The sequence below is a fragment of the Pristis pectinata genome, chromosome 12 (assembly GCF_009764475.1).
Source record: "Pristis pectinata isolate sPriPec2 chromosome 12, sPriPec2.1.pri, whole genome shotgun sequence".
In the NCBI taxonomy this organism is placed as follows: Eukaryota; Metazoa; Chordata; class Chondrichthyes; order Rhinopristiformes; family Pristidae; genus Pristis; species Pristis pectinata.
The window spans coordinates 39,089,468-39,102,247 of record NC_067416.1 but is presented as its reverse complement, the minus strand read 5'-3'; the positions used below and the strand labels follow the sequence as shown (position 1 = coordinate 39,102,247).

The 12,780-nt window shown below is 43.1% G+C and overlaps 1 protein-coding gene across 1 annotated transcript in view; it reads right to left on the bottom strand.

Moving 5' to 3' along the window:
* arid5b (AT-rich interaction domain 5B) overlaps nucleotides 1-12,780 on the bottom strand; it is a 119,602-nt gene that overhangs the window by 5,140 nt on the left and 101,682 nt on the right. The window contains exon 9 of the mRNA XM_052027820.1: nucleotides 12,166-12,364. Coding sequence (XP_051883780.1) covers nucleotides 12,166-12,364 — 199 coding nt within the window. The remainder of the gene's footprint in view (nucleotides 1-12,165; nucleotides 12,365-12,780) is intronic.

The window sequence follows — 12,780 nt, the reverse complement described above, 5'->3', positions numbered from 1 at the left end:
TTAGGGAAGGGGAAAGGAACCACTACACAATAAGGGAAACCTTCACTTTTAAATCTATTGGATAATTTCAAAACTTCAATAAGTGTATTAACTCACATGGCTAGATTTTGCTAATGACAATACCTGCTCTTAGAGCCAACAGAAACCATCACTGTTGTCTGAAATAGCTCTGGTGAACTCCAGTTCTTTTAAATGGAGACAGATTTTAACATACGTTATCAAGTTCTTTGACATTTTAAAGTAACGCTATTAGAAGTCATGGCCACGGCTAAGCTAGTTAGCTTCAAATAGATGGTTGAGGTCAGACATTTCAAATGAATTCTCCATCTCAGCTACAATAGCAAGCAGAGACCATTGACTTCAAATGGTTGGGACAGAGACAGAAAAGAAAGATCTATCTGCCCAGGCTGTTGGCATTAATCCCAATAACCTATTCAGAATGGCATAGACAATATGTTGTGTGTGGTCTGGGGACTAAAAACTGCAGCGGCAAAAGTAATAATATTTCTGTACAGTAACACTAGATCAGAGCAGAGTATAAATCAAAACATTAATATTTAGATATTAGTGAAATATTTTATTTTCTAGCCATCTATGCTCTTCATAATCCATCATCTCTAATTGCATCTTCAACGTAATGGAGCAATGCATTGTAAATAACTGTTGACTTTATAATATTGAAGGTTACCATGACAACAATAACCTACTTTCTTTGGCATTTTGCAAGGTTATTTTGCAGCAAAGCAGTTGCTAGAACATGATATCTACCGGCTATATCACTTCCTGGTAAACAACTGTGAATTCGTCCTTGTTAAGATTAGCAGTCGGCAATTCTGCAGCTTTCAGCCTCTTGGTGTGCATCATCATCATAGCCAGTGGCTTCCATCGGGGGGGGGGGGGGGGTGGTGGGTGGGTAACGGGGTGGGGTGCAGAGGCCTGGATGCTGATGGGATGATGGTGGGTCTTTGTACTAATGGTGGGATGGGAATATGTCAATTCAGCACCTCTGCCATTGGGATAATATTCCTAGAGGAATTGTTTCCCAATCACAAGTCCTGGCCAGCTTACGAAAGCTCGACTTGTGTACAGCCCATACATACCAATGAGCATTTGGGAGAACAGTGGGATGGGTTTGCCGGCTGCTGTGGAGCTACAGGCATCTTCTGCCGCGTGGGAACTCAGATCGGGGCCACATTTCTGACATGCCAACTGTTCGGGTAACAAACAGTTCACGGGAATGGAACACTGTTGTAACCTGGGGAGGACCTGTAATGACAACAATAAACACTGGCAGTTAATTAGCACTTCATCACCAGCTACTTCATCCTTGCAACCTAGTGCAGGAAGAGTGGGATTTATGTTTAAGGAATTGGGGAACAGGCACAGAAGAACGAGGCCTGGGGTTGAGGCCAGCAATGATTGTATTGAGTGGTAAGGCAAGCTTAAATGATCGAGTGGCCTGCCCCTGTTGCTATTTTCTCGTGACTGTTCCAGAACCTCCTTTGTGATTACAAAGGTCAGATGAATGGCAGTTTATGACCACGAGTGATTTATAGACAATGCAATACTTTTGAAGTGTGAGATATAGAAAAGGAGCTGTCAATTTGCCATTAACAGAAGAAACAGATGCAGGGGAGGGCCATTCATCTCATTACACACTCATCACCATCCCAATAAGATCAACTCTTCTATCTCAACTCCAGCTTTGTTATCCCAAGTGCCTTGATCACCTTGGTATCCAAAGATGCACCAACTTCCATCTTGGAATTTACTCAGTGGCCTGAATTTTGCTCAGTTTCGTGCTGCATGTGTGCTGACCAATGTGAAAATCCTGATGCGAGTTGCCAAGTTCCACCAAAGATTTTCTGGCCACACTCTACCGCTGGCCTCTACTGGAGCCCCAACAGTGGATCAGGAGCTGGCTGAGACTCCTCAGCACATAGGCTTCGCTAGGCTGGTCACAACTACACTGAGCCCATTTATTTCAACAAGGAAACACCAGGCCTCAATGCTCAGCTTCAGATGGTCTCAGCCAACAAGATAAGATTTCTTTATTGGCCACATGTACATCAAAACACACAGTGAAATACATCTTATGCGTAGAGTATTCCGGGGGCAGCCTGCAAGTGTCGCCACACTTCCGGCGCCAACATAGCACGCCCATAACTTCCTAACCAGTATGTCTTTGGAACGTGGGAGGAAACCGGAGCACCCGGAGGAAACCCACGCAGACACGGGGAGAACGTACAAACTCCGTACAGACAGCGGCAGGAATCAAACCCGGGTCGCTGGTGCTGTAATAGCGTTATGCTAATCGCTACACTACCGTGCAATACTGGGCCTATGATCTGCACCTTCAAGGTGCAGAGCTAGGGGAATAAGCACAAGTAGTGCAGACAGCAGGTCCCACTCAGTAAAACCCAGGCCAAGGTTTGAGCAGCACTTTGGTGCACAAACTCCCCCAGAGATTCACAACTCTTTCAGTGAAGAAATGCCTGTCCTCTTAATTTGGTCCTTAGCTCGAGATCCCCAGCCAGAGAAACATCCTCCTTCAACTTCTAGTGAATTTTGAGGTTCAATGAGATCGTCTCCCATTCTTTCCAAGCTCTGAAGAACATGAGCCTAGTCAACTCAACCTCTCTTCACAGGGCGACCCTCTCATTCCAGCAGTCAGTCTACAGAGTCTGTGTTGAACACCCGTCAAGTTCCCAAGGGCAAGACTGCCAAAATAAAGCTCCTGGCATAGACTCAACAAAACCTTGTATAATTGCAGTATGTCCCATAATAGTGCAGGAAAACATACCATTTGTTTCCACCTACCACATTTAACCTATTTATACCCTTTTGCAGCCACCCCTCTCAGCTTTGAATTGACCTAACTTTGAATTGTCGCAAATTTGTACACATTGAACTCATTGTATATGTTGAACCCTAACCACATCTAAGTCATTGTTATATATTGTAAATCACCGAGGTCAAGTACAATATTCATTTGATCAGACCTGTTATCCCAGAAATTCCATTTATTCTCGCTCTCCATTTTCTTTCGTTGGTGTAATCTACTTCCCCAAGTCCACCAGCCCTAATCCTATGAGGCACCTTATCAATTGTTTCTTTTTTTTTGGAAGTCCAACAATTACTTACACTGGCAATCATGATCTACTCAAATAATTACAACTTTAAATCTAAGATTTGACAAACGCAGCTTCCTTTGTGTGACCTTACTGCACACAACCAGATAAAGAGCAGATAATCTGTTTTTGAAGGATTTTGGTTGTGGAATAATTGTTGGTCCAAACCTGGGAAACCTACCAGTTTATGTATAATGTGCTGGATAATTGACAGGGCCTTGCTTCAACATCTCATCCAAGAACACTTGAATTATGTTTCCATGGCTTAGTTCATTTTCCATCCAACTAAGTTAGACTTACACCCTACTAGACAGATCACCACCCTTAATATTTTTATGGGTACAAATGATATGGGATAATTATTAAACATTCACTCCCTCTCATACACAGTGACTGTCACGTACACCATCTAATAGATAAACTGCAAGAACTCACTAAGACTTCATTGACAGCACCTCCTATAGTCAGAGTCACACAGGACAAAAAACAGGCCGAATTCATGCTGACCATCAAGCGCCCATTTACACCCATCCCACTTTACTCTCCCTACATTCCCACCAACTACCCCCAGATTCTATTTCTCACCTACATACTACGGGTGATTTACAGTGGCCAATTAAGTAATCAACCTACCCATCTTTGGGCTGTGGGAGAAAACCAGAGCACCCAGGATAAACCCCAAGCAGCCACAGAGAGAACATGCAAACTTCACACAGACAGCAGCCGAGGTCAGGATTAAACTCAGATCACTGGAGCCCTGAAGCAGCAACACTACTCATCATGCCACTGTGTGACCCTTCTAAACCCATGACAAGGGCAGGAGTGCATGGGGAATGCACTCAAGTTGCACAACATCCAGACTTGGAAATATATTGTCGATCTCCTTTGTTGCTGGGTCTGAACCCTGGAAAGCTGCATCTGACAGCAATTCAAGAGTATCATCGACATACAGACAGTAGGGGCTCAAGTGGGTGCCTTATTTCACTCGCTCAAGAAATTCAAATTCGACACTTGCCAGCACCACTCTGATCCCATGAAAAAATAACAAAAAAAACATTCTAACTTGTGCAACCAATGACAAGTATAATTGGTAGCTGAATACATGGGGATGCAATTCAGCCCTTGCCCATCTAACAGAGGTTAAATGCATGGGTTTATCTCATCAATGCTAACATCCATTCATCAGATATACAAAGTAATACATATTAAATAGAATTTCTTTTCCTGATTTTGCTAACATGATAAAAAGAGAAAACCTGGCCAATTAATCAATGAGAGTACTTATGCAAAAATGAGTCAGCTCCCACTCCTAATCTTACCCCACTGCACATCTCTTTCTCCCCCAACATGATTTCTTCTTAATTATACCCATGCTGTTTAGTTCCTCTATTCTCAAGGGTACTAAATTCCACACTCTAACCACTCTGTGGGGATTGGATTAATTAGTGACCGCATTATATTTATATCAGTTGAAATATTTTCTAACAACAGATTATTTCATAAAATTAAAGATCTATATCAAGCCACTTCAGAGAAAAGAGTTCTGACTATTCAGTCTTTCCTGAAAGTTATTACCTCTTGGTTCTGTTATCACGTCAGGGTTTCTGTAATAGAATGGTAGATGATCCAAGGGCTGAAACCACACAAAGACTTTAGGAATCTTGGCCCTTTTCCCAGCTCTTCAGTAACATTGTTTTTGATCCATTCAAACTTACTGAAATCTTCACCACAGGAAAGTGTTGCAATATATTTAAAATAAAACTACCAATGACTAATTACCCAAAACATGGCTACAGTAAACAGAAAGGATATGATTCAGGCTGTGTTTTAAACAGGAAAAGAACAGCACAAACTACTGAATTACCACAGAGATTCAAATTAAATTGAAAATTATTGTTGTACTGTAAATGTTACACATTTTAATTAACACATTCATAAAACAATACTTGGAATCTCCTCAATCATTCTGATAAAGCTAACCGAACATCCTGTTATGGTACCTCATTAGTGGTGGTGAGGATCCTGATAAAGCTCACAATTTTTTTGATAAATAAAGTTGTTCCTTTTAGTCACCAGAGAAAACCACATGCCTTCCTGTAAAGTCCCTTTTCTCCCCATTATGTTACGAAAACCACAATGGCAGTTGGTGGTCATAACAACATTTACAAATTTAGAAGAGAAGAGCTTGTCAATGTGAAAATAAAACATCAGTGCTCGTACTTTACATTTTAAGATGATGCGCTTGGACCAAGCTGCCTGACTTCAACTCAGCCGCCAGGTTCTGCTTTAACTACTCCCTTGTGATTTAACACATCACGAAAACCCCTCCCCTCAGTTACTGCTTCCTTACCCACCATTCTGTGCAAGCCTTTGGTACAACAACAGCATTCCTGCCACTGAGTCTCAGTTATAGAGACTGGATAAGCCTAGTTTGTTTTTCTTGTATTGAAGAAGGCTGGGGGGGTGGGACCTGATAGAGATGTGCAAGATTATAGGGTAAACTTTTCCCCAGAGCAGAGGTATCCATAACCAGATGGCATAGGTTTCTGGTAAGGAGTAAGTGGTTTAGAGGGGATACAAGGACAATTTTGTTTTTGAAAGAGGGTGGTTAGATTTAGGAACACACTGCCTGACAGGGTGATGGGACAGAAACTCTCATAACATTTAAATACCTAGACGAGCACTTGAATAACAAAGACACAGAAGGCTACAATGCAAATGCTGGTAAATGGTTTAGTGTTGATGGGTACTTGATGGTCTGCATGGATATGGTGGGCTGAAGGGCCTGTTTCTGTGCTGTATGACTACGAGTTAGTGGGTGACCCGATCAGTATCCCTGATGACCGGGAGTTCCAGCTCCAATTACCGGATGTGAATACCAATCTCTGTTGATGTGAATGACAATCCCACAGCCCTACTTTATACCTATATGCACAAGTATATAAAGGCCTCCTGATACGTAAAATTGACTCCCTGTTGGCTGGCAAGTTTCCTTAGAAAGAAGATTCACATTGTAGGCCATCACACTGTTGGCTGGTCTGTTAGTTCTTCCTCTTCACACCATTTTCCGAGGGAAGATGAGCAAAACAGATCTACCATTTTTACTCACTTAGAGATGGAATCAAAATCTGATTTTAAAAGTGCACTCAAAATTCTTGGAGCTTGAAGAGAGGAAGCTTGTGTTAATACAGAAAGCCCAAGAATAAAAAAATATTGTGGTTAATTTAACATATATTCTGATCCAGGGACTTGCAACCCAAGTTGTTTTAAGAGCATATCCATGCAAATTCCAAGAGCTGCTACTGCGACTTAAATTTCCTGCAACGTGACTTAACTGCCTTATCTATGGCACTGTGGACCACTTGGAGCCGACTCCCAGGACCCATGCAATGCGTTACCTGTTCGAGAGCTGTCTGACAGGCCTTTTTTGAGCTTCTTGTCAGTCTGCTGCAACATGCCCTTGTGAACTCTGAATGGCAGCATTGTCTAAGAAATTCATTTACTGTTGAATAAACTGTCAAATTGAGCAGCATGTTAAGATGGCTCTTTTAGCTATAAATCTACCCAGCCTGAAATGCACTTAGTAGCTTCAACAGCATCTGTCTGAACTCCATTTTACCATTACAACTAATTTATTTCTCCCAACTTTAATTTGTTCACTGTTTTCCAGCTCAATCTTTACATTCCCTAACACTATTATGATGAAGACCTGCACCACAAGGCGCTAGCAATTTTCCAGTTAGCTCTGCACCCCCATTGGCTGCATGCTCAACGCAAGCCTCAGTGAAGTTAAAACTCTCCAGGTGGAAAGTGCTAAAGACGCAATGACAGAAGTGTATTTAACATAGTGGAACACATCTGTATAATTAGCTAATATTTGACACGTATTAGAACTGGGCTCAGTCGAAGAAGCTGACTGAAGTACGTTCTTAAAAAGGAGCAGAAGGAGAAGGAATTAGAAGATATGAAGTTGTGGGGAGATTAACAAGCTGACCAGCAACTTAACACGGCTATAATATGAATGCTTCGTCCATGGCCTTAACCATCTTTATACCATCCACAAGGGAGATTGGTTGTGTATGGAGGGGAGAGTTTTATTGATGCACACATAATGAAGAAAGGGTCATTTAATTTCAGACCCTGTTCTTTTCTGCTGGGTTTAAAAGACAAGAAAGAGTCAAGTTGTGATTACTTTGCTGTTAAATCAAGTATTATTCGGTCTCTCAGGGCCTATGGAATTGCATGAAAATACCAGACAGATGAACAAACTGTGGAAGACCAAAATATATGCCGCAGTGTTAAACGGTCAGGCTGGCTTCTGCCTGCAAAACAACTCTCTCTAGGTCTGATATGAATTAACTGAAAGTAATATAGCATGCATCTGTGTTTGAACAGGAACTAACGGTTAACATGAAGAAGTCCAGATTGGTCAGTAATGTACATGTGCATCATCTGCATCCAGGCATGTCAACTGCATGTATTGTACATTCACAAAACCATTCAACATGCTTAATAGCATAACTGCAGCTACACTGTGATCATTTCTTAACTCAAGCTCTCGAATAAGGCATAGAACATTAGGCTGGACATGGTTGAGGTGGCTTCACAGAATACTTTAGTGTTCTGGAGCTCTCAAAAAGTGGGCACTTCAACTCCAAGGTACTGACCATGCCTCCAAACACACAATGCCACATTCAAACTGCAACCCAAAACATCCTGCCATCATCATGGCAACCAATGGCACTTGAAGCCATTGGAAGAAAGTTTCAATGTTGTAGTCTTATCCCATGCTGTGTGGGAAGGGAAAGGAGAGACACACAGACGAGCTGCAAGACCTCCAAGCCATCGTTACTGGCACTGCACCCAAATCAGTATCATATTAGATACAATGCATGGATCAGTATGGGGAAAATAACAGGGCAGGAATATGACCAGTTTGCCACTAAAAATGGATAGCCAACTATTCAAACTGGTGATGGAGGGCATTGGGTGGTGGTGGTGATTGTAGAGAAAGAGGGGAAAACCCCTTTGATGCTCACAACCCATCTGATAAAATACTGTTCCAAGTGAGCAGCTCACCCTCCAGAAGCAGCTGTGGGCTGAAGTAATCTGCTAACTCGGGACTTTGCTGGTTGCACGAGCTCCAGTTACAAAACAGCAGGATCGAATGGATGGGGCTTGCACTGCATGCCTGGACCAGGAACCAAGGGACACGAGGTTAGAGCGGGGAAGTGATACAGAGGTAAAAGGTCTGCTATAAATGGCGAATCCTCCAGGCTCTCTGGAAATCATGAGGAAACCGTTGAAGGCACATTGAACTATAGCCGGAATGTTCCCCAGCCATCTAACTGGAAGAGGACTTCTGAACCCAGTGTGGAAAGTGTACCTCGAGTCCTCTGCAGTAGGATACGCAAAGAAGAGGAGCAGGATTGGTGGGGATATCTTTACCCAGGTATTTGTTCCAGAGATGGTCCAGTCATAAAACCATACAGCATGGAAACAGGGCCTTCAAGTCCTTTGAATCCATGCCAATTATCAAGCATCCAAATACACTAATCTTACATTTATCCCATTTTAGTCTGCTCATATTCTATCATTACCAGGTGAATGGTAGACTCTTGGGAGGGGTGTTGATGGGAACATGGGGAGAATAAATAGTGTAAAATGGTACTTGATGGTCAGTGCAAACTTGATGGGCCAAAGGGCTTGTTTCCATGTTGCACAACTCTTATGACTCACCTATTCCACACAGATGGCACCAGTGGTCAGGACTGAACCCGGATTACCGGAGCTATGTGGTAGCAGTTCCACCCGCTGCACCATGCAAACTGCCAGCAGGGATCCGAATGTACACAAAATAGTTCAAATTCACAATCATGTTTCTGGATCTGAAGCATCCAAATGCAAAGTCAGCAATTCCAACCCTGTTCAATGCCAGGGTCAAGTATCTTTGCTGTCAGTTCTGTGCCAAGCCACTAGGTGGGAGCATTCCACTGTTCAGAAACAAAAGCACCCAAAAAAAATCTATTTCTTTTGTGCCCTTCCCTTTGAAGTACAATCCTGATGCTTCCTGACAGCAATTTACACTCTTCTGCTCTGCCACTGTGTTTGGAGGGAAAGTTAAAACATTCATTAATGATATTGGTGAACTACTTGCCGGAAAGTAGAAACCAGAAATTATTTCAGGTTGAAGAAAGCTCACGATAAGATCACAAACAGAAACACCAGTTTCTAATACCTGTCCACTCATGGAAGGAACCCAACAACCGCCGTGACCTATAACTGCAGAGCAAACATGGCAGGTTGGCTAAATGAAACCTTGTAGCACCACCGGAATTCCCCGACAACATGTGCCAAACCTCATAGCAATGTTGCCTGGGAAAACTGCAGAGAGATGGCAGTAACTAGAACATACACTAAATAGTATATCCATCAGAGGCAGGCACCAAACCGAACAGCAGTGTTGAGCTGGAGGGCAAACACACTCTTCAATCCAAAGAACGTGGGTAAAACACTCCAAACCCCACTGCAGAAGCACGGCAATAATGGCATCTGTTTATATAAAAGTAGCGAGGGAACTTCAAAGCAATGTTACCAAACAAAAATGGAGACATGAGGGCAGATGACCAAACAAATGGTCAAAAGGTAGGCTTTTAAAGACAGTCTTGAAGGGGTAAAAACAAGAGAAGCAGCAAATTTTAAGGAATGTAATTCCAGAACTTCGGCTCAAAGCAGCTGAAAGCAGAGCCAATGGTGAAGCAATTCAGAATCAACAAGAGGCTAGTGTAAGTCACACGCCATTTTGACCTGAAAATATCTCATCAGCTCTTCTTGGTTGCTGGGTCTGGAACAGTAGCAGAAGGTGGCTGTCTTCTCAAAGGGCAATAAATGCTTGCCTTGTAGTGATGCCTAGATCTCCCCCAAAAAAGAGGTATAGACAATTCAGAGGGTTCATGAGGTTGGAGGAGATTAGAGATCAGGGAAGTCGAACCTATGGAGGGACTTGAAACACAATATACTTAACTGGAAGCCAATGCAAGGCAGCACTCACAGAGATGATGGGTGAACAGGGCTTGGCAAGAGTCACGACCTAAGCATCAGAATTTTGGATGACATCAAGTTGATGGAGAATCAATCCAGGAAGGTTGGTTGGAGTAGTCAGGTCCAGGAGGTACAGGCAGCCTGGATGGAGGTTTCAGCAGCAGAGGTGGTGAGAAAGGGGGAGAGTTGGGCAATGTCTTTGCAGTGAAAATCGGCAGTATCAACAACGACACAGCCAGGCAAACTGAAGCTCACGTCAGGGCAAGTCTGTCACTAAGGTTGCGAGCAGTCTGGTTTAATTGCAGACAAATGACAGAGTGCGAGAGATCAAAGTGGTGGCGAGGGAACTGGATATTACCAAGTCAGGACGGTGCATGACTTGGAGGGAAACCTGCAAGTAGCAGACTTCCCACACACCTGCTTGACCTTCTTGGTGATAGAGATTGCAGGTTTGAGAGATGCTGTCGGAGCAGCCTGGGCAAGTAACTGCAGTGCATTTGTCACAGTAGTGCAGGGAAAGTAAGTCTGAAAGGTGGATGGGATGCCAATCAATCAGACTGCTTTTGTCCTCTGTGCCTGAATGTTGCCTCGCTCCTGCTCCATCTGGGCTTTACTTTGAGTATCTGTGAATGGAATTGAACATTATGCAACTGTCAGCATACAGCCCCACTTCTAATGGGAGGCAGATCATTGAAGGAGGAGTTGATGATTGGACCTAGAACACTGCCCGGAGGAGCTCCTGTAGTGACATGGAAGGGCTGGCGTGAATGACCTCCAACAACCATCTTCTCCTGTGTAGGGTATGGCTCCAACCAGTGAAGTGCTTTCACCTTGATGCTCAATGACTTCAACTTTCCCAAGAGTTCTTAATGCCACTCCCATCAAATGCTGCCAAGGGGCACTGGAGTGTGGTGTGGATTGTTGTTTAAGAAACAACCAGATTTACCAAAATCCTTCCAGAAAGGAAGCTACGGTCCTTATCTGCCTAGCCTATGTGCACTTCCAGACCCCATTAATGCAGTTGTCTTTGCAAGAAGAATTGGCAAATGATGTCTACAGCCAGCAGACAAATAAATATGAAAAATAAATCCCACTTCTCCTCAGGAGATCAGCTCTTTGGTCATATGCCAAGTAGACCCGGTGGAACCCAAAATGAGCAGAGAACAGGTTACCAACAATGTCCAGCTATGTATAAAACCAGATGACAATGGCATAAACCAAGCAATGTGGAGCTATATACACCAGGTCACGTGGAATGGTTTAATACAAATCATGTAGCAACAGTTTGCATAAAACCATATGACAATGATACACTCCTAACCACATGGCAATAGTAATAAAGCAAACCATGTGACCAAAGTACATATGAAACCACGTGACCACGGTTATAAAGAAACAAACCATGTGGCAACAGTGCAGACTAATGTGCATACCAAATCACATTTGAATAATACAGATTAAAGCACTTGGCAATACTACACACCAGAATACACAAGAATTTTGCGCCAAACCAGGGAGCAACAGTATAAATTAATAGCACAATTTGGCAAAGGCACTTTGCCAACCCACACAGTATCAAACGGCAACTCTGGACTGGAGCAATTCCTGCCCTTGCAACTGAGTACCAGTGTAAAGGTTGCAGGTTGATTTGTAGCTTATTCTTAACTGAAAAGGAAAATATAGCCAAAATACTATGCTGCAATTAATGCCAGGAACTCATATGGTTAGACTAGAATGTTTGTCCAACACTTAATGTGACTAAATGATTTCTGTCCTGCTGATGCCACACGGCTTTAGCTTTGCTACCTTTGTACAAGTCGCAAATTATAGAAATGAATGGGGAAGTTTCAACAAGTGTCATCTATTTCCAACATGCTGAGAGTCTCAGAAACAAAATACCTGGCATTTTCGAGAGACATAGTTAACAATGACTCACGATGTCATAACACAGAATGGTAAACAGACGTACAGCGGAGAAGGGAACAACACTAACCTCAGAGTACTCTTTCATTTTCTGAGTGGTATCCTTTTCTTTTTTCACTTTCCTGTTTTGTTCATTTTTCCGTTTGGTTCCAGCTGCCTTCATCTTGCTTTCCGTCTCTTGGGAGCTGTTCTCCTGTTTCCGAGGCTTGACTGGAGGTAGGGGCTTGTCTTCTTCCCCTTTGATATATCTTTCATAGGGCAGGATCAGCCTGCAACAGCCGTGAAACACACTCGGTGAGAGAGCAGCTCAGTGAAAGCACGCCGCCGTTACATTGGCTCTGACCTTTACTACAGAAGCAAAACTAATGGCAGGCTTGGGGAGTGGAGGATGCTCTCTTTCAGAGAATCACACCAGACTACATCGACTAGGCAGGACTTGCAAAATACTTTGCATTCTCTGTGGTTTTCCTGCGTTTGGTCACCGGGAGGCGAAGTGATGGTGAAAATCAATATCCGAGGCCACAAGGCAGATTTCTGTTTGGTCAGCTCCAGCCCTCGGGAACAGAGTAAAATTTAAGTAAAGGAGATGAAGTGGAAGTGGGGGGTGGGGATGGGGATGTGATAGAAATGCAGTTTGGTATCCAAGGACTGTGACTGCTAATGGGTCAGTGGATCAAAGTTCAAC